Source organism: Cajanus cajan, chromosome 10 (assembly GCF_000230855.2).
Source record: "Cajanus cajan strain Asha chromosome 10, NIPB_CcT2T_4, whole genome shotgun sequence".
Taxonomy (NCBI): Eukaryota; Viridiplantae; Streptophyta; class Magnoliopsida; order Fabales; family Fabaceae; genus Cajanus; species Cajanus cajan.
The window spans coordinates 1,508,614-1,529,758 of NC_138526.1; the positions used below are offsets into that span (position 1 = coordinate 1,508,614).

Sequence of the window (21,145 nt, forward strand, 5' to 3'; positions counted from 1 at the left end):
TTTACAATCTTCACCATCCTAAAGAAGCACAATCTGAGTGCTTAAGGCTCATTTTTTTGACATTGTGGAGAAGACCTATTTTCTTCCCCCAAACAATGATAGTAACGTAATTGAGGCCCAACCTTATTCTAATGAAAGGCCCAAGAGACAACAATTAGCCCCAACATGGGTCAATGAATACTGTTAGTTTAAGGGCGTTTATTTTTCCTTTTCTACTGGACCCTCCACGTGGATGGAGTGAATTCTACAGTTGTTTTATTTCTGTTAGTGTTTTGCTTCAAAGAAACTTTCTGTAGCTCATTCAAATATGAAGAATTATGAATGAGGTTTTCTTTTCCTTCTCATTTTTTATGTTAGTTATTTCAATTTAACTGTTAGAGTCTATAAGATCTAATCCATTAGTATAATTTAATGGCTAATTTTTCGTTAACCGGACACTCCAATTGTTTGACACGGGAGGGGATTCATATTCGTTTTTAGAGGGTTTTTTTATGAGAAAGTTTGTAATTTTTCTTTAACTTTTTATGCTTATTTAAAAATAAATTATTAATGAATAAAAGTAATTTTATACTATAATATAAATTATTTATCATAAATTTAAAATATAATTTATATATTTAAAATATTTATTTACACAAAATTTATATATTTAAATATAATATTTATTTATACATATAATTTATTATAAATTTAATTATACATAATAAATATGCATGTAAAAAAAAAGTTATTAGTAAGAGTAAGATAAGATAAATATTCTTACCACAATATTATGAGGAAATGTAGAAAATAGTTGCTCCCTCAATATTTGTTTGCAAAATTTCCTCTTTTTGTGGGTCGCAAAAAAGCCCAAGTTCGGGGCCCGGGTCGGATGATTTGGTTGTAGCGCGTTGCTGTGGTTAATACATTTAAGCAGGAGCAGAGCAGGTGCAGGTTTTGTATGCATCATTCAACGAGCTCAACGATGTGGAGCTTTTTGAGCAGAAGAAGCGGTGCGGAGATTTTCCGTCTCAATAAACGCATTCCTCTGCCCCTCACTATCCCTATCCGAACCTTCTCCACTCCCACCGGTCTCTATGGCTTTCCCCATTTGAAAACCGCAAAAGGTTTTCAACCATTCGCTGATGAAGCCATTCAAAGGTATCGTATCGTATTAGTATTCCACACACGATTACTTCTACTGCAACCAATAACAATGCCATGGTTGATAGGTCTGCAGAACTCGTTAGTTTCATTCGTACGCAGCCTCCTCCTGCTGAAATAATGCGAGCAATGGATGAGATTTCTGACACTGTAAGTCCTTTTAATCACAACCATTCTTTATTTTACTCTTTCACTCTCAAAATCACTCGTTTCATCTCTCAGGTCTGCTCTGTTGTTGACTCTGCTGAATTGTGTAGGAACACCCACCCTGACAGGTTCTATTCTTCTTACGATTATTTTTTAAAAGAATTATTGCAAGTCAACTTGGGGACAGGGATTAAAGAAAATATACCAGAAGAGATGGTTAAGAACGAGTAGTTTGAGGTGATTAAGAGAGAAATTTTGGCCAAATTGAAGGGTTTGGTGTAGAGATGACAAAGGTAGGGGTGTGTAGTAACTTCTTGTCACAAGCTTATTCATGTAACATGTATTGATGATATTATATATAGGCTTAAATATGTTTTTAGTCCCTCAAATTTAGATTAGGATAAATCTGTTTTTGGTCTCTCAAATTTAAAATTGTTGTTTTTAGTCTCTGTAATTTCAAAAAATCTTATTTTAGTCATTATATTCAAATTTTGTTAAGAAATTTATTAAATATTATTGCATAAAATCTATCTATTGGTATTTTTATTAGTGAAAATATCACATTAAATTTGATTAATACTGTATAACTGTCTTAATTAGTCACTTTTAAATATGTTATTAGTGATCTAAGGGACTAAAACAAGATTTTTAAAAATTACAGGGACTAAAAACAATAATTTTAAATTTGAAGGACTAAAAACAAATTTGTCTTAAATTTGAGGGATTAAAAACATATTTAAGCCTTATATATATATATGTATATATATATGTATATATATATGTGCTCGTATTCATAGGTTTCTGTATGTATTTGTAAAATATTTTTTTTTATTCATCGGAATTACAAAGCCAGTACCTGACTATACCTCAAGCCCCCACCACCACTAGAGATATTTGTTAAAATGTTAAATTTAAAATAAAAAGATGAGAAATAAAATAAAACTAAAAACAAATAATTTTAAAACATATATTTATATTAAAAAAAATAATTTTGTAGCATATTTTTGTACTAAAAATAAATAATCACGACACATATATTGATGGTAAAAATAAGCTAAACCAAATTACTTTATATGTATAATTAAAAATATTTTAATATTAAAGTGAGAGTATGTGTATCATACTATTTTTGTCCATCCCATTACTAAGCAGTATTCATTTACAATGTTTTATTAGTACTGGTACAATTTTTTTTCCCATCCATGAGAGAATATTGATAATCCGTAATCCAGAAAACGAGAGTTCTACTCTCCGGTAGATTATTATTATTATTATCTGTAGTAGTTGTAATTGGTTTATTTTTTTAAGTAATTCTCCTTCTTGTCATTTGTGTGGTAAGTGACTGATGAAATCTTTAGCTATTAGTTCTTATGCTTCTCACGTAAGTTGAGGTTGTTATGTTTGTGTGTTTTTTTTTTTTTTTTTGGTTAATCAGGGAGTTTGTTGAGGAGGCAAACGAGGCATCAATGAGAATTAATGAATATCTACATGTGAGGTTACTGGGATGCTTGCTTTTCTTTATGTTTATTGTTAATTCATGTAACGAAAACAAAGCCTAATAAAAAGAAAAGATCACGTGCTGTTGTTTTGTTGTGTTAAGTGCTAAAATTTTAGGTGTGTTCATGGACACGATTGCATATGCTCCTTACATGTTCGCACATGTTATACTAATAATAATTCTAATAATCTAATAATCCAATTAAATAAGGAAATAATAATGAAATATGGAAACCACTTCTAAGATACTCAAACATTATAAGAAAATAATGATATTTTATAAGATGAGAAGTGATAGCAACATATTTTCTTATATACTTTTCACAATTGGTTAAAATATATTAAAAACTACAAATTATTAATGAGACTTGTTAAATAAGAAGGAAGACCCATAAAATTGTGTGCTCAAAAGAAAATGCTAAGCATTTCTTGAACTTTTTAGTCCCACAATTGTGAAGGAAAAGACCATTTTTTAATTTTTCTATGTTGTTGTCTTTAGACATAAAGTAGTAGCATGGTCAAGTACACTAACAACAGTATTTCCTTTGGTATCAGGATTCAGGAAATCTATGTTACTTTTTTAATTTATCTAATATTGTCTATATAGTTGTGGAAAAGAAAATTTCTTTCAATACAGGAAGGAAATATGATTTCTAGAGCATTGGGTTAGGTTGTTGGATGGATTACTGTGCGAATCAATGTGGATCAAACGCTTGTTTAATGTAAGGCAAAATTTAAGTGGTAGCATGGCATTAAGGGCAAAATTATTCTTGGTTGGAATGCTGAAGTTACACAGTAGTTATGTCTAACCTCAAGACCTGAAGAAGCACTATAAATATAAATTGAAGATAAGTAAATTTAAATTTTTAATCAAGACAGAGATGAGTGTAGACTTCACGTTTAGCTACCATTTGACATTACACAACTTAGAAGTAATAACATTTGATTAAACTTGCAAACCAATCGTGATTTGAAAAGAACACAGGGTTAAACTTAACATTTTAAAATCTGGACTTTCACTGTGGTTCTATAAATAAGATGCAGAAAACATATAATTTATTAACACGTGATAAAACTGAATTGACACAGTTCTAAACCCAATACCTACACTTAGTATTTTCTCTTTATTCTGTACAGCATCTGAACACAAATCATGATCTATATGTTGCGGTGAAGAAAGCTGAGCAAGAATGCCATATGCTTTCTGAGGAAGGTCAAAGGGGACTTAGAAATTTACGTGTTGACTTTGAAAGGGGTGGAATTCATCTTTTCCCTGGTAATTATATTACTCATGCTTCCATGTTATATTCTCAAAAAAGTTCTATGGAACTTTTTCTCTTTAAAATAAATGTTTCTTATGGGATGCACTTTGTTTGCAGAGAAACTAGATCGAATGAACACGCTAAATATTGAAATTTCTCACCTATGCAGAGAGTATGTTTATAACTGATATTTATGCATTGGTTGCAGTGACACTTTTGCTTGCTATGAGAAATGATGTTTTTTAGTGGAAGCAGTCTGCTCCCCAAGCATAAGTTTATATTTCTACTGTGTTTTCCCCTTTTTTTGTATTTGTTGTTACACAGGTACCAACATAAAGAGAGCTGGTTCTTAAATCCTAAATAGTAAATGACAAAGCCATCACAACATTGAAAATTTTGTTCTCCAAAACTTTAATATCACGAAGTTGCACTGACAAATTTGCTAGACATTGAAATTACTCAACTATGTTTAGAGTAATTGTATGACTAATAAGCACTGCAGTGGTGCAGCCATGAAGCCTTTTCAAGCTGTGGATTGCGGGTTTGCTTGGCTTCATGGATTAGTTGGTGTTATTTGGTTATATTTACTGTTTAGTTAAAGCGTTAAGAACAAGGCCTTTTCATTGGTTCCTCACTTCCTGCTAATGTCTCTTAGGTCTTTCTCTACCCCTTTTGATTGGAAAATTTCCATTTGATAATCTTTGCTTAGTAGAGCCTTTATTGTTCTTCCTGTCATCTGACCAAACCACCATAAATGTGTTTCCTTTATCTTTACAATGGATTAGATGCTACTCTTTCGCCTTGTAACTTTCATTTTTAATGTAACTTATATTTTCTTTGTGCTTGTGTACTCATCCATCCTTATGCTCTCATCTTCAGCACACTTATCATTTTGCTATAGTAGGAACTTATATTTTGTTTACAATGGATTTCAAGTTTTCTAAAATAATTTTCCCAAAGTGGGTCACAAATATCTTGTGCCATAGCACAAAACACAGCTTCAACACTAGACTGAGCCACAACTTTTTGATGTTTACTTCTCCAAGTTACTAAATTTCCTCTTAGAAAGGTAGAATATCCAGAAGTGAATCTACTATCAGTAACTCAAGAAATGTTCCCATTTGTTTTAAATAAAATTCGTCTTCCTGGAGTTCTTTCAGGGCATAAATTGACTTACAAAAATTACAATAAATGTAATATCTGGCCTAGTGTAAGACAAATAGATTAATTTTCCAACCAAATGCTAATACATCTTATCCACCACTTCACTATCATCTGCATTACCCCATTTAATGTATGAATCAATGAGACTAACTACAAGTTTACAAGCTGCCTTACATGTCTCCTTGAGTAAATCTGTGACATATTTTTGCTGATATATGAAAATGCCTTTCTTGGAATGTTGACTAAATACTTGTTGCTTCCAATCATCACTAGTAATGATAATATCATCCACATACAATATTGGCACATGCCTTGAAATTGAGTATTTCATTTTTTTATGGTCTCTTTCACTTTGTTTGTATCCTAAGGCTAACATGACCTTGGTAAATCTATCAAACCATGTCTGGGTGGATTGTTTTAATCATACAAAGCCTTTTTCAACCTGTAAACAGAAATGGCAGCAACTTCATATCCTGGGGGGACCTCAAATAGATTTCTTCCCTAAGCTCCCCATCAAAAGAACCATTTTTAACATCAAATTCATAGCCATAATTTGCAGCAAGAAACAATATTACCCAAATTTATTCATCTTTACAATTGGAGCAAAGATCTCTGAGTAATCTATCCTATAGGTTTGAGTGAAACCCTTAACAACCACCCTTTTGCTCCTCATATTCTATTTTGGCCATATCACTAATTGATGTGAGATCTTTTGTGCACCTTTATGCCTAGGATTTGACCTTGAGTATGAAGTTTGTAAGATTAGACATCTATTGGTGGTTCGATAATAGCTTGACAACGGGTGGCTTGATATGCACATCAACACTCACTAAAGTAGATTCTGATACTGTCATAAACTATTGAGCTTGGTGCCTTTTAAATGGTGGGTGTCCCTTATGATGATATCAAGATAACTTTGATACCATCATAGAAAATCGTTTGGGCCTAACTCAATTCTATAAAATTGGATTGTAAGGTAAAGACTGCTCCCCCACTTATATACTTTATTTTGACCTTATTAGTTGATATGAGATCTTCAACACACTTTCTCATACTGAGGATTAGACATCTTGAGCGTGAAGTTTGTAGAACTAGACATACAAGGGTGGTTTGCTAACAGGTGATCTGATAAGCCCATCAACACTTGCAAGGATACGCTCTGAAACTATATTAAAAAGAGAGAAACAAATATTTTCTGAATTTGCTTGGGTGATATCTCCACCCAACAAAATGGATTTAATTTATATACTAGAGAATTACATATTAATGCCAAAATAATTTACAAGAGAACAATCAAGATACCACTACTTCCTATTGATATTTAATCTAGTTATACAAAGTATCCAAGCAACTTGGAATAATAAACATTAAAGGAGTTCCTATCTCCTATTCTTATTTCCAAGTTCCAACACTAAATTTAAAAAATTGTCGTATCATTTTATCTATGTCATACTAAGTATTCAGGCTTCATGGATTGCAATGACCTTGTCCCTTGAACCAAAGCTGGACAGTGGCAGCTCAGATGACATAATTCGCAGATATGGTGTGTTTGTCACAGGGAATAGGATATGACAGTGAAACTAATGGCTGTAGCAAACTTGCAATTGGATCAGACCTGGTAGACAGTAGCGGATGTCATGCTGTTCTTAGGCCGGGGTAAGTATATGGCTGAAGTTGTAGGAGGATAGGGAGGTTATTGGAAGAGGCTCTGGCGAGGGGTATCAATGTAAGGGTGCTCACATGCTGGGAAGTGGCAGGTGCATGAGGTGAACATGCAGAGATGAATGATGTGCATGGAGACCTCGTTAGCAGTGAGGACTGGAGATCTGTTGGTTTATTTTATCTATAGGATGGTGAGGGCACAGCAGCGAAAAGGGGTGTGGGTGGTTGCCATAAATGTGAGATCCAGGGCCATCTGTGGCACCTAAGCTGTGGAAAAAAGGGGTTAAGGTTGGCTAGATCAAACCCTGAGCTATTGTACAATGATACCCTAAATTCCTAATAAATGCTAATTATAATCAAATCATAAATAGTCACATGTGCAAAAACTAATGTGTACGTGTCACATGCTATATTTTACTGATAACAAGGTAAATCAAATTAGATTGAGCAACTCTAGAACAGACAGTGGCTGTTATGAATATCCAGTTCATAATTCACATGCTGTAGAGATTTAAAGATCTGTATCATAGTTATTATGCCCTTCCTATCCTTGCGTTTGTGGTCATTTTGACTTGTATGTACTCTGCCAATATTTTTTATTCCTAGAGGGAGAACTTTGTGGCATAATTGCTATAAATTGTATATGACTGGAGTTAATCGTGCTCGTGAAATGGTTTCATTTGTAATGTCGATTCAGTCTTTGCTTCACTACTTATTCTATCTCAAAGTTGACTGTTGCATGTTTGAATTAGGCCTACTTTTGCTGTGGTCTTGATCACTTTGTAATTTCTTGGTTTGGTTAGGTACTGTGAAAATATTGTCATGGACCCAGGAGCTGTTGATATATATCCATCATCTCGCATCCCCAAGAATTTGCATTATCTTGTAAAGCCTATCTATCGTTCAGAATCTTTAATAACCAAGGGTTTATCGGGGTCCAGGGACACCGTTAAAGAGAGAGGATTTCGGATTACGACAGATCCACAAACTCTTAGTTCTCTACTACAATTTTCATCAGATGATGAGGTAGTTTCTATTCAATGATTTCGAAGTTTACCCTGACATATTTATGTTATTAGTAAGGATTACCCTTAAGTCCTATTAAGGACTGTGCAGTAAGTTCATGTGACCTGAAAAAGCATTTGCGATCATGTCTAACATTCTAAGCAATCTATTATTCTGACTCTAGAGTACTAATGAATTTTGCTGGCACTCAAATGATCCAAAGTAAGGAACTTGTAGTTTTTCTTGCCTCCCATTTTGAAAAATTAATTTTATGCTCTTCTAATAGAAACCTGGTATTTTGTTAGAAGAATTAGGGAGAAAACCCAATTACAAAGAATATTGCTGAACTTATGGGGTCTGCACCTTTCAAAGAGTATCTGTCATCTCCTCTACCCAAAAGAAATAGGGATAAAACCCAATTACAAAGAATATTGCAACATGCTAATTTCTTCAATCAGCTAACCTAAATAACCAATTGATTTAATTAACTAATGAGTATCTGTCATCTCCTCTCTCTGTATTTTAAGGTTAGGAAAATGGTATATATTCAAGGAAATTCTGTGCCACATGCAAATGTTGATGTCCTCAGGAGGCTTATATCTGCCCGACATGAATTAGCTCAGGTCTGTATCATCTTGAGGCACTCTAATTCTTTTTGAGCCCTTTGTTAGGGGCCATAACATAGATGCATTCTCTCGTTCTATATTACTGTCTGATGCACATGATTTCTAGATCCCTATCATGCATTTGTATAATGGATATGAGTGTATATGACTATAACTTGGGGCACACATTTGATACTTTCATTTCTTTTTCCCTTTTGGATAGAAAAATAATTTTGTTCAGGAAGAAGAGAAACATAAGTGCCATAACTTTAGTGCCTTCTATTATATTTTATATTGCTCTTTGGTGCACATGATTTCTAGATCCCTATGCATTTGTATAATATGAGTATATGATTATAACTTGGGGATCACATTTGATTCTTTCATTTCTTTTCTCCTTTTTGGATAGAGAAAGAATTTTATTCAGGAAGAGAAATGTTTGTAGAAAGAGGATAAGAAATAATTTCAAAAAAAGAAAACAGGAAAGAACTTTAACATAAGAGATTGAAATTTGGAATATGTAACAAAGCATGCCAATCTCCCTGCTTGTCTGAAAAAGAAACTGCTCTGGATACACCAGGAGCTGAACACCAAAGAGTGGCCAAAAAAATAACTGTCGCTGAAGTTTATAGTCGAAGAAATTTACTTGAAAGCATTTCTCTTCAGTAATATAACGTGAGGCAATATTCAGTTTTCTTTCAATCAATCTGACATTGAGTGAAAATGATGCAAATCAATAGGACAAACCCAATATTCTCCCAAAGTCCCAAATAGCTTATTAAAAAGAAAAGTAGATGCCAGACAGTGCAAAATGTGACATGCCCTGGTTTTCAAACTATAACAGCAGATAATGGTTGTATTGAGAGACAAAGAAGTGAGAGGTCTGTGCTAATCCTGTTATGGACCACTGTTCAAAATTCAAATAAATGATCGGACTCCTGGTGTATCATTGGATTTTTAAATGGTGTTCAAACTTCAAAAGAAACATATCTCTATTAGGAGAATGTGTAAGGATCTGAATGTAGAATTTACTAGTAAATACACCTAAAGAGTCAAGCCCTCAAATTCTTTTATAAGTATTAGAAGAAAAGTGAACAGATACTAGTAAAAGAGAACAAGACTGTAACCCCTAAACTAGTGTAATATTTTGTTTTATGAATTATACTGGAAAAGAAAATTCAGAACTGTATATTAATTTCTGATAATGAGCACAAGTTGGTTACATGATTATATATGGGGAACTAATCCTAATATTTAAAGGCTATAATCTTGCTTTCATAATTACAGAAAACTAATCTGCACAAGTAAAATCTAAAATAATGAAATCAGCAAAGAATATCATGTGCTCCAAAAATTATGGATAAAGTTTGAATTCTTTCAGACCAAAATTTTATTTTCAAAGAAAAACTGCATAAGATGTTATGTTATTCATATTTACCTTGCTTGATAATTTTGGTAAGTATATTTACTAACAGCTGATTGTTTTATTTTGACTTCATAACACAATGATTTTACCAACTGATTATTTGATCCAGATAATGGGGTGTAGATCTTATGCTGAATTTTCTGTAAAGCCTAACATGGCTTCATCACCAAAAGTTGTAATGTCATTTCTACTCGAAATGAACAAGATGGTCCAGGCTAAGATTATAGAGGTATATATTCATTTAAGTCATACATTCTAGGGCATGACGGTTTCATACTATAGTGGCCTGTGCTTGTAACTGAAGCAAGGATTTTCTCTTTTACTTATGATCTCAGGAGCATAAGATACTTATGAACTTCAAGAGAGAGAATTGTGGTCACAGTGATGGAAATTTAAGGCCATGGGATGAGGCCTATTACATGACAACGATGAAGTCCTCTGCATATAAATTGGATTCTTCGGTAATTATAGTATAGTTGCATGTTTTGTTTGTTATTGATACATACCCATGTTTGTCTTTTTCACGTTAATGTAAAAATCATGTATGCAGATTGTAGGTTCATATTTTTCTCTCTCAAACTGTATTGAGGGTTTGAAGGTGCTGGTGCAGTCATTGTTTGGTGCAACCTTTCACAGCATCCCTTTAGCACCTGGTGAATCTTGGGATCCGCAAGTGCTTAAACTGTCTCTTCATCATCCTGATGAGGTATCTGGTGTGGAAACTTTGTCTGAAAATAAATTTGGATCCATTGGATTACACTCAAATGGTGTGAAGAATTTTTTTTAACTATGAAAATTTTATTTCTTAACTTTTTTATGCAACTTATACCTTTGAATATTGATTTTTGGTCCAAATTTCAGTAAATTTTATTAATAAGCTCTCTTTAAGGAAAAGTCAAATAAACTTGTATGTTGATCCACCAGCACATTCTCTACCCTTTGTTTGAAAAAGAATGTCATCCCTACAAACCAATGTCATTGCCGTTTTTCACTTATACTATGTTGGAGAATATATCTAATGTTTACATACACAATCAGACATAACAAAAAAGTCAATTGTGTCATCAGAATTGTTACTACAGAAGAGTATGTTAAGTATATTGCAACAAACATAGCATCTACCCTACGTTCTATTTCTCAGATGAAAATGTATATATACGAGAAATTCATTTGGAGTTCATTCAGTGAAATGAATTACATAAATTACAGAGACACTATGATTCTCTCTTTAAATTAGTTGATAAAAGAAAACTGTATATTAATTGTATCATTGTATGTTTTATACATTCACAAATCTCCCGTTTTATAGGGTAAATGACTGCTTAAAAAAGAAAATAACAATAATTAGGAAATAGATAACAAATATCTAAAGATATTCTGGACTTCCTAAATATCTATGATATTTACAACACTCCCCTTCAAGTTGGTAAGTGAGTATCATTCATTCCCAACTTGCCAATAAGATTTTGGAATCACTAGGAAGTCCCTTTGTGAAAACTGAAAACCTTTGCTACTTGAAGCCTCGTAGGTATATGAATTAACTTCTCTTTGATGAATTGTCTATCAATCTCTGTGTTTCACTTTGTCATGCATGATGGGTTATGAGCTGATACCCAAATACTTAGTACGACATGTGTATGAAATGACAATTTTTTTTGAAATTTATGATACAATTTGTTCTAGATATGCTAATAAAAATTGATAGAAAAGTTTATATAGATATAAAATATTGGTAAAGAAAGTCATCAATGATTTCACATATATCCTCATATTATTGATGCACTGAGCAAAGGTATATAAAGGAGAGATACAAGGGGTGTAGATGATGTAATAGTCTAATAGAACACTTAACAGAAAGTAACAAACTAACTAAACAGATACAATAAAACAATGCTCACGGTAGGAGCCTGCACAACCACTCACAGACACGTTTATTATACTCTAATATACCCCCTCAAGTTGGAGGTGACTGCAGCATCATTAAAAAGATTCCTGTAGCTTGTCTCTTCGAAACTGAAAATGAGTGAGAGAGAGAGCTTTTGTCAATATATCAACACATTGTTCTTCAGAGGCAATATGTAAAACCTTCAAGCTTTTGTTGATAGCCTTTTCTCCGAGAAAGAAGATATCTGTTTCCATATGCTTTGTTCAAACATGAAAAATAGGTTTATAAGATAGAGCCACATTTAGATAGTAGGAGATTATACTTGCACTTTGAGTTTTGTTGACAAGGTTTGAACCCATGGAACTTCAGCTGCTATGGCAGCAAAACTACAATATTCAGCTTCAGTGCTGGACTGAGCTACAGCGGTTTGTTTTTGGGACCACCAAGATATGAGATTAGGACAAAAAAAGATGCAAGATCCAGATGTAGTAGGCTATTTATGAGTGAGACCATATGAGTGAGAGCTAGAGTAAAATAGCTTACAACATAATAACAAAGAAGAACTGTATTATTTACAACACATTTATTTCAATATTGTTACATGTCTTATGTTGCAAGAAGTACAACTACCCCACAATTAAAATTGTCTTTCTCAAGGCAAAGTCTTGAAAGACACAATGAGAATGAAAAAATGTCATTTAATAGAAATGAGATTCTTAGTTAATTTAGGGAAATTAAGAACATTGTGTAGGGGTAGAGATGATTCGAGTGGATGCTGCCAGATCTAACAATGTAAACATGGTCTCCATTAGTAACTAAGTAAGTTGCTTGCTAGGTGCTCTAGTATATGTTGTAAAGTGTGTAGGGAACAAAGTCATGTAGGTCTATTGCCCCAAAATCAAGAACCCATATGCTTAAGGAAAAAACCAAAATATTAAAGTAACTCTTACCCTTCATGGTTAAGACACGTGAAGGTGATCTAAAGGATTTAATCATGGAATCATGTTGGGTTCGAAGACGGTCTACCTCCTACTTATTAAGGTTAAAATATCCTGTCATTATTTAGTACTGATAAATATTAAATAGTGAATGCTAACAATATTGATGAACAGTACGTGTGAACAGTACCTCCCTGATGAACAAGACACACAGGCAGTAATTGTAATGTCTGGCTGGCAAGGGAAAGTTACACCTCTATTGATTTCATAGGCAGTGGATGATGGTGGACAACAACGCTAATGTTGCAATGGAATCAGAACTCTCAAGATCAAGAGCTCTAATACTATGTTGAAACTTGAATAAAGAAGCTGCATATTAATTGTATCTTTTTTGCATTCACCACTAATCTCCCTTTTATAACATAAATGGTTTCTTATAAAAGGAAATAAAAATAATAAGGAAATGAGGAAACAAATAATTAAAGATATTGAGATATTTTTGACCTCCTAAATATCTATATTTTCAACAACACTTCATCATCTTTTATTTCCTCCCACTTTGTCACTAAAATACAACTTTGTCATACTCCAGTGTAAATTGATGATTGACCTTCTATTTATCTGGTGCTGCATCAAACTATGGTAGGGAGGATCAGTAATTTATCAAATCACTGCTTAAGCACACAATGATCATTTTTTGGGTGTACTTCTCTCTCTGAGTTCCTCTAATTGTCTTGCTTTTCTAATTAAGTATTTCTGTTGTCCTAATAATTTTTTGTTTGTACCAAGATTTTATATCTTTGGACTTTACTAAATTTATGTATGCTGCCATAGATCTAATGCGTCACATGTCTTTTAAATTGTCAGCAATGCTTGGTATCAATAATTTTTTTTTTATATATATATTAATCAGTTCTCACACTGAGACTCAAAATCATTTCAGGGTGACTTAGGATATCTCTACCTCGATCTGTACTCTAGAAAGGGAAAGTATCCTGGCTGTGCTCACTTTGCAATTAAAGGGGGTCGCAGGATTTCTCAATCAGAATACCAACTTCCAGTATGTGAAAATTTCTATTCCCAATTCCTTAATCTGATTGAAGCATACTAGAAATATAGTATTCTCTTTCTGTCTCCCAAATGCAGTGCCTTTTATGTGAAAGTTATTTTATTTTATTAATTTCATAAGGTGCTATATTAGTGATAAAATAGAAGAGAACATCCTCCGGTGGAAAAAACTGAAAAACAAGATGGTTTTAGAAAGGAAAATGGTGGGGATGTGGGACAATTGAATCATTATTTCACTAATTAATTGGAATAGTTCATCGCATGACACTTTCATACCCTGATATTTATACCACCTGAAGACAAGTATCCTTTACTTGGGATGCACTATAAGTTAACTAATTTTGTAGCCCATATGACTTTACCGAATACTATATTATATTCTTTAATGCTCCCTGTCATGTTGAAAGCTTACTGGGTATGCAGCTTGTTACAAATATTAAACCTGTCAATAAAACACAGAAAACACTGAAAAAAAAATAAAAAATCAACAAAGAACATAGGCAATTTGCTCTTTTCCTGAATAACAAAACAGTAAATAATCTCCTGGATATGACATCATTAGGAAGTCTTTGACCTTCTTAGTGTCAATCACAACCTTCTGTTTCTTTTCATCTCATACTTCTAATTTTACAAATGCCCTAGTCTTCAAACCACAGGTCCTTGAGGGGCACGATAAACCATATCTTCCCAAGAGTTGGCAATATCACAGCTCGCATGAACTAACTGTGCTCTGAACAATCTCCAAGGACATTATCTCTGACTGCATTTCTAAAACTACCTTCAAGTTATTAAACTAGTTTAATCAACTTAAAAAAATCAATTATCAATCATTCTTCTACAGCACAATTTCTTATAAAACATGAGGAATGGGTTTTGAAGGCATAAATACCTGGAAAAATGTCATGTTGTACAATTTCATTGCATTCTGCGCTTCAAATGAAAATTTGACCTTATACAAATTTTGATTTTCAGGACTTGTACAAGAAATCTTTGCTTTATGCCTATTAGAAGAATGAGTAAGAAACTGGAAGCATGACTTATAAAAGAACACTCTAAAATACTAATGGTCCAAATTCCCCTGTCTTGATTGGAAGCAAAACATGAAGAATGAAGCTAAATCATAATAGACTGAATCTTATTACTCTTATCGTTCAGGTTCCTTTTGGAATGGAAGTTAAAGGAATGTTACTATTTAGCTATGTTTTTGGCATATGTTGGAAATGATCACAGTAGTTATTATTACTTTGGAAGCTAATAGTAAATCGGCAGGATTGAATAAGTTTGTAACTGCTATGATTTGGCAACAGCAGTTTGTTCGTATGACATCTGCATTGTCAACTAATTTGCTTGAGATGTAACTAAAAGGGGAAGAGGTTATAAGTTGGAGAATGGAAAATGGATTTGGGAGGGAGAACCCAGGTCTATCAAGCACCTAGCAAGTCTGTATTCACTTTTTCTTTCCTTGTCTCTGTTCTTGTATCCCTTACATACAGGTTATGAGACAGATGTTCCTATCAAAAACATTCCTCTTCTTCCCATATTCTGATCCCATGCTATCAAAAACAATAGGAGTTTATGTTGGAAACATTTGGATATAGGAAATAGCTCAATTCTTTATAATTCTTGTGATTATTTGTTTAACCCATTATGAATATATCAGTATGCTAGGTGCAAAAACTGATGAAATTCATGGGAATCTCTTCATAAGTTTATTCAGTTTTCTTCTCAAGTGTATATTTGTAGAAATAATGGTGAAATCAAACACTAAGAGCATGTTTGCAAAATAAGTTGTATGTTTGGGAAAACATTGAAATTTGTAGAAGCCTTTTTTTTTTTTTAATTTATTTAAATAAGTTGTTTTCATGCATCTGAAAATTTTAAACTTATGTTTATTTTTCAACTTCTTTTTCTCCTAAAGTTGATATATTATGTAAAAATTGATTTTGTTGTTGTAACCAAACTAAACTAAATATCTTAAAATTATTTTTCAGCAAACTTAGTCAAGCAAAACTTGATTCTAACAATAATTGATTATATGTATAATCATTAATCAACTATTGAAATAATCTAATTCTCATAGCTATCATAAACACACTAACAAGATTATAACAATAATTGATTAGAAATGTCATTCTTTGTTGGCATCATATAGCACTTTTCGTGTGGGGGTAAATGATAGCATCTTGGCTCACTTAATGTTTATTTTTGAATTTCTTTAAAAAGCTACTTGTTCTTTTATCTCATGACTTTGCCCCTTGGTTTTTGTTGAGTGTACTTTTGTTTGGATAACTGTCTGTAAGAAATAGGAACGAACTGTAGGTTTTCTTAGACGTGTTATTGTTTGATATTATTTTTTTCCAAAATAAAAAAATTCCTTTTTTAATAAATATCAATGCAAAATGCTCATGGAAGCACTTTTTTCTGACTAAATCACTAGTATTTAACATAGGGGAGGTAGACCGCTTATTCTTCTGATTCATTCTTGATTTTGATACTTTTGCAGATTGTTGCTCTTGTTTGTAACTTTTCGGGTTCTCGGAATCCATCAGCTGTAAGGCTTAGTCATTCAGAAGTAGAAACTCTATTTCATGAGTTTGGACATGCTCTTCATTCACTGCTTTCAAGAACGGTATTCTCTTGATCTTTACATGAGGAAATATGTTTCTTTACTAAATGAGGACAAATCTATATGACATGGTAGAATCGATGATATACATTTGTAGAATTTGGGTTCATGATGCAAATTAAGTGATTATAATATAAATAAATGGTCAGTTTTTAAAGTTAACTACTTTTACTTTTCAAATATCTCTTCAATAACTTTTATAGACTTATTGTCCGTGTGGGATGATCTTAGCTCCCTTAAGAATGTGATCCCAGGTTCATCTGTGGGATTCTTATGAATGGAAAAATAATTGTTGGATACTTGGATAGTTTATCTTACCTCCGGCTCTTGACTATATCCCATGAAATTAGATTATCGACTGGGTGGGAGATTACTTGGGGAAAACCAAAATAGGAAAAAGAAATTCTCTACAACTGTCTTGAGCAAGTTTACATAGGGAAACTACTTCCACTGGTTAAAGGTCTCAGTCAAATATGCTTTTCAAGGTTTAGGGTTTGGGGTACAGGGTTTATTAATATGATATATTTAGATTATGAGTATTTCTTTGACGACATGCTGTATTTGCTTAAAGAATATATTAAACGTGTATTAGTAATAATATTATTGCTAGAGAGAAATTATCTCAGCTCATTTATTTATATATTTAAATGTTATAGAATCAAATCCCTCAATTATAGTTATCACCAAAAATATGGTGATTCATCATTTGTTTACATCACATATTTCCTATGTAGTTATGAGTATGAATGTCTACAATATACGAGGAATATCAACAATCTTATTGTGTGAATAAGAGATAATAATATAGGATATACCCTTGTCCTAGTTTATTTTTATCAGCAAAGAGATTACTTAGATTAAGCAATAAGCAGTATAAGGGTACCAAACCCATGTACAAAATATGATACATTCATCTTTAGTTCACTACCCTCCGAAGTTTATGACATTTATGTTTATTGTGATAAATATTTAATAACCATTCATTACAAAATGAACCCGTGACAGTATACTTTGTAAAAAATTCCACCTTTTAACAAGAGTATACGGCCTCCCTGTTTTCTTCAGCTTGTGACCCACTTTCTCCGACATTAAAAGCCACCCATGCATAAAACACGTGTTTTTCCTCATTGCTCTTGAAGTTGCAAGTTACAGAAGCATGCACAAGGATTAATATTCCACTATATAGCTGAATATGAGAACCCCCCTGATATTTCTTTTAGCCATCGCCAGGATGTATTCATGAATTTTCTCCACAGTTCCTCTTTATCAAAACCAGCCTTATTGAAAAGGCAATTATTTCTAGTATTCCAAACAGACCATGTTAAAGCACACGAAATAATTTGTATCTAGAAATAGCATCTTTGTTTATGAAGCATGATGGATATTGTAAAAAGAATTCCGTCAGAGTTGGGGAACCACTTGAAGCAGGCTAACCGCATAGAATGCACCACTTTGCATGAAATGAATAAATGCTATGCTGTTTCTTCAGCCATATGGCATAAAATACAGCTATTTACGTTGCGATCTAATTGTATCTTTCTCTAGACAAGGTTATCCCTCATGGGAAACCTGTCTAAGTAAACCTTCCAAATGAATGAATAATGTCATTTCTTTTGCTCTTCATTCATGAGTTGGCATATTGGACTCATTGAAGCATAACCCACAGAATAACAATTTCTAGGTAACATGTGCGATCTACAGATGTCAAATATCTTTCTCATCAAATATTATGGAGTTACATATGAACATGATTTGAGAAAATTGAGTTAAATTTTAATAACATTTTTTTAATGAGTTTCGAAATCGTAATAATATGAATTGTCTTACCATGTTACTTAATGAAAGAAAATTCCTTTAGAAGCATTTCTTGATAATAGAAACCTTTGGATAAAGGTTTACTGATGATGTCATTTTTTCATGTTATTCTGTCATGTCTCATTGTAGGACTACCAGCATTTTTCAGGCACCAGAGCTGTTCTTGATTTTGCAGAAATACCATCCAACCTCTTTGAGTGAGTAGAGTGCTGCAAGAACTATTAAGTCTTGACCCTTAAATCAGGGTGGTAATTAAAATATAAAAGATTTGGTTGAATTGTTTAAATGGATGAACCTGCTGTGCCACTGCCTAATTTTCTGTAACATGTAATTTTTTTTTGCAGAATTAGCTAATATAAACCCGGTTATGCAATATTGTATTACCTTAGCCTCTTATTTTTTTTAATGAATCCGTGATTTAATCCTTTACATCTAACATCATCTTCACGTGTGACCCTGAAATTTCAATTTTCTCAGTTTAACCCTGACATCTGTACCAGAATCAGATGAAAACAGTGTCTTACACAAGGGATCATGTGGCGCTGGGGTAGTGCTGAATAATTTTCCTTTTTCACTGAAAAATGTTAACTCTTAGTCCCAACCCTGATATTTAGATTTCACTACAATTTGATTTGTAGCTAAATCGAACACTTAAATTTTAAGTTGTTTTATAACTAATACAACCTAATTTACCTTCTTAAAAATGTCAATGTGATGTGAATTCTTTCCCCTAATGTGTGTTGAGCATTATTCTGTTATTATTTTATAATTTTTTTTAGGAATTATTTGTTACACCTCGACATTAAATGAGATCTTGACAGTTATATTTATATAGAGACTTAACAAAGCATTTTTTTTTTCAATGACCAAATTGTGAGTGAACTCAAATTTCAGGGACCAAGTTGTTTTTGTTCTCTTCTGTTGTCTGAAATGGCCTTGTTGGCATATGGCATTTAATAGATGGACTAAATGGAAACCATTGGCATTTAATATGATTAAGTTATACTAAAATATTATCATTCAATGGTTTAAAACAGGAAGATTTTCTTCTGAATAAATTCAGTTAACTCATTGCTGATGTTGTGATATTGACCTGCTGGAGTGTGATTGACTAGGTTTTACGTTTTATGGCAGATACTATGCATGGGATCATCGAGTTTTGAAAAAATTTGCTAGACACTATTCAACTGGAGAAGAAATCCCTCCGAAGTTGGTTGAGTCAATGAAGGGTGCCAGAGATATGTTTGCTGCAACTGAACTGCAACGTCAGGTTTTATTTTTTCTCTTTTCTTTTCCTTTTTTTAATGCCTGATTGGTACATAAATTTTTCTGTTTATGAAGGAGATAGTTTAACACTTTAATTATCATTTTTTTAGATCTTCTATGCTATTGTCGACCAAACACTTTTTGGAGAGCAGCCACTCCCTCACAGTGATATTAGTTCTGTTGTTGCAGAACTGAAAAGAGAGCACACCAATTTTGAACATGTGGAAGGCACACATTGGGAGACCCGATTTAGTCATCTACTTAATTATGGTGCAGGTGTGTCTGAAGTCCGAACTATACTTTAATTCCTTGGATCAATGATGTTGAGAATTGAAATCTCAATAAATTCATGTTTGTTTATATGAAAAAACGCTAGCCTTACGAGAATGACAACTAATTAGATTTGAATTAGCAGGTACTTGATTTCCTTTAGATAAACTGCACTCCTGTGTTGTGCTTCAACAAGGCTGCATATTTTGAATTTTAACTTAAAATAAGGAACACCTTACTCCGTTTTAAATAATCCAATCGAAAACTAATAATGCCAGAAGTTTTGTACACAATTGTTGTTGTTAATTGTTATACTTATCATATCGTTGCCACCAAAACATGTTTGACTGTAGCTTGAATTTCATCATTTATTGAAAATTTGAAGTTTAGGTGTATACTTGGTATACTTGATTCCTTTATTGTGCAGGTTATTATAGCTATTTGTATGCCAAGTGTTTTGCTGCAACCATATGGAAGAGGCTGTGCCAGGAGGATCCACTTTCACCAGATACAGGATTTGCTCTAAGAAAAAAATTCTTACAGCATGGAGGAGCCAGAGAACCAACTACTTTGTTAAGTGATCTAGCAGGAGACGGGATATATAGGTATTATGATGGAGGGATAATGCCTGATATTTCAAGTCTTTGTGATGAAATGAAACTGGTTGAAGAATATCAGCAGAAGGTTCATTTGTTGTGATTTTTAAAGATACAGGACTTGACGCAAACAGCACCCACCATATTGTGCACGTGGGCACATAGCAAATAGTACACCATTCAAACTATGCTGATAAATTTTGTTAGAATTTGTTTAGGTTCTCTATCTGTCTCTCTTTACACGACCCTGTCCCTATCATACGAAATACTTAGAGGATCCATTTTTGGTGCAAGGCACAATTTCACGTGTCATTTACACATGCACTCACATTCAAAGAAATGAAATGAAAGAACATATCTACACAGTACTGTCTAAAACACGCTGGACTGTATGCTTGTAGATATCTTAAAGAATCAAGGTTAATTTGTAGCTTCATCAATCATCAATTCATAAATTCGTTGAGCGAGAATAAATCATAAAAAAGAGAATATCAAAATATGAATGTAAATAATAAACATAAACATAGAAACAGAGCACGATAAGACAGAAATGAGAATAATAATCAATCCCATTCTACCTCATTTTATTGATAATGAGACGTATATATACAGAGAGAATGAGAAGAGAAAGAGGTTAAAAAAAGGGGATGATGGATGAAAAATAGAAAAACAGAAAAGATATATAAAGATTCTAAAAGAAAGACATGGTAATAACAGAAAGAATAAATGGTGCAACAAGTACGTGGAAAGTATAAAAGAAGTTGTAGTTG

At 32.9% G+C, this 21,145-nt stretch overlaps 1 protein-coding gene across 3 annotated transcripts; it reads left to right on the forward strand.

Annotated features, from left to right (window-relative positions):
* The first annotated feature begins 909 nt into the window (after window positions 1-909).
* LOC109813038 (Zincin-like metalloproteases family protein) lies at window positions 910-20,805 on the forward strand. 3 transcript variants are annotated; one of them, XM_020377144.3, is made up of 17 exons: window positions 910-1,140; window positions 1,212-1,293; window positions 1,366-1,418; window positions 2,726-2,780; window positions 3,925-4,063; window positions 4,167-4,221; window positions 7,679-7,901; window positions 8,408-8,503; window positions 10,021-10,140; window positions 10,247-10,372; window positions 10,462-10,617; window positions 13,678-13,794; window positions 16,306-16,431; window positions 18,373-18,440; window positions 19,378-19,513; window positions 19,620-19,785; window positions 20,207-20,805. In XM_020377144.3, the coding sequence occupies exons 1-17, from the start codon at window positions 941-943 to the stop codon at window positions 20,476-20,478; spliced, it is 2,190 nt and encodes a 729-aa protein (XP_020232733.2). In that variant the 5' UTR covers window positions 910-940; the 3' UTR covers window positions 20,479-20,805. The 3 variants fall into 3 exon arrangements, with proteins under 3 accessions (XP_020232733.2, XP_082921094.1, XP_020232734.1); XM_083064968.1 differs by having other exon boundaries at window positions 911-1,140; window positions 1,401-1,418; XM_020377145.3 differs by lacking the exons at window positions 910-1,140; window positions 1,212-1,293; window positions 1,366-1,418 and adding an exon at window positions 1,428-1,583.
* Window positions 20,806-21,145: the final 340 nt, after the last annotated feature.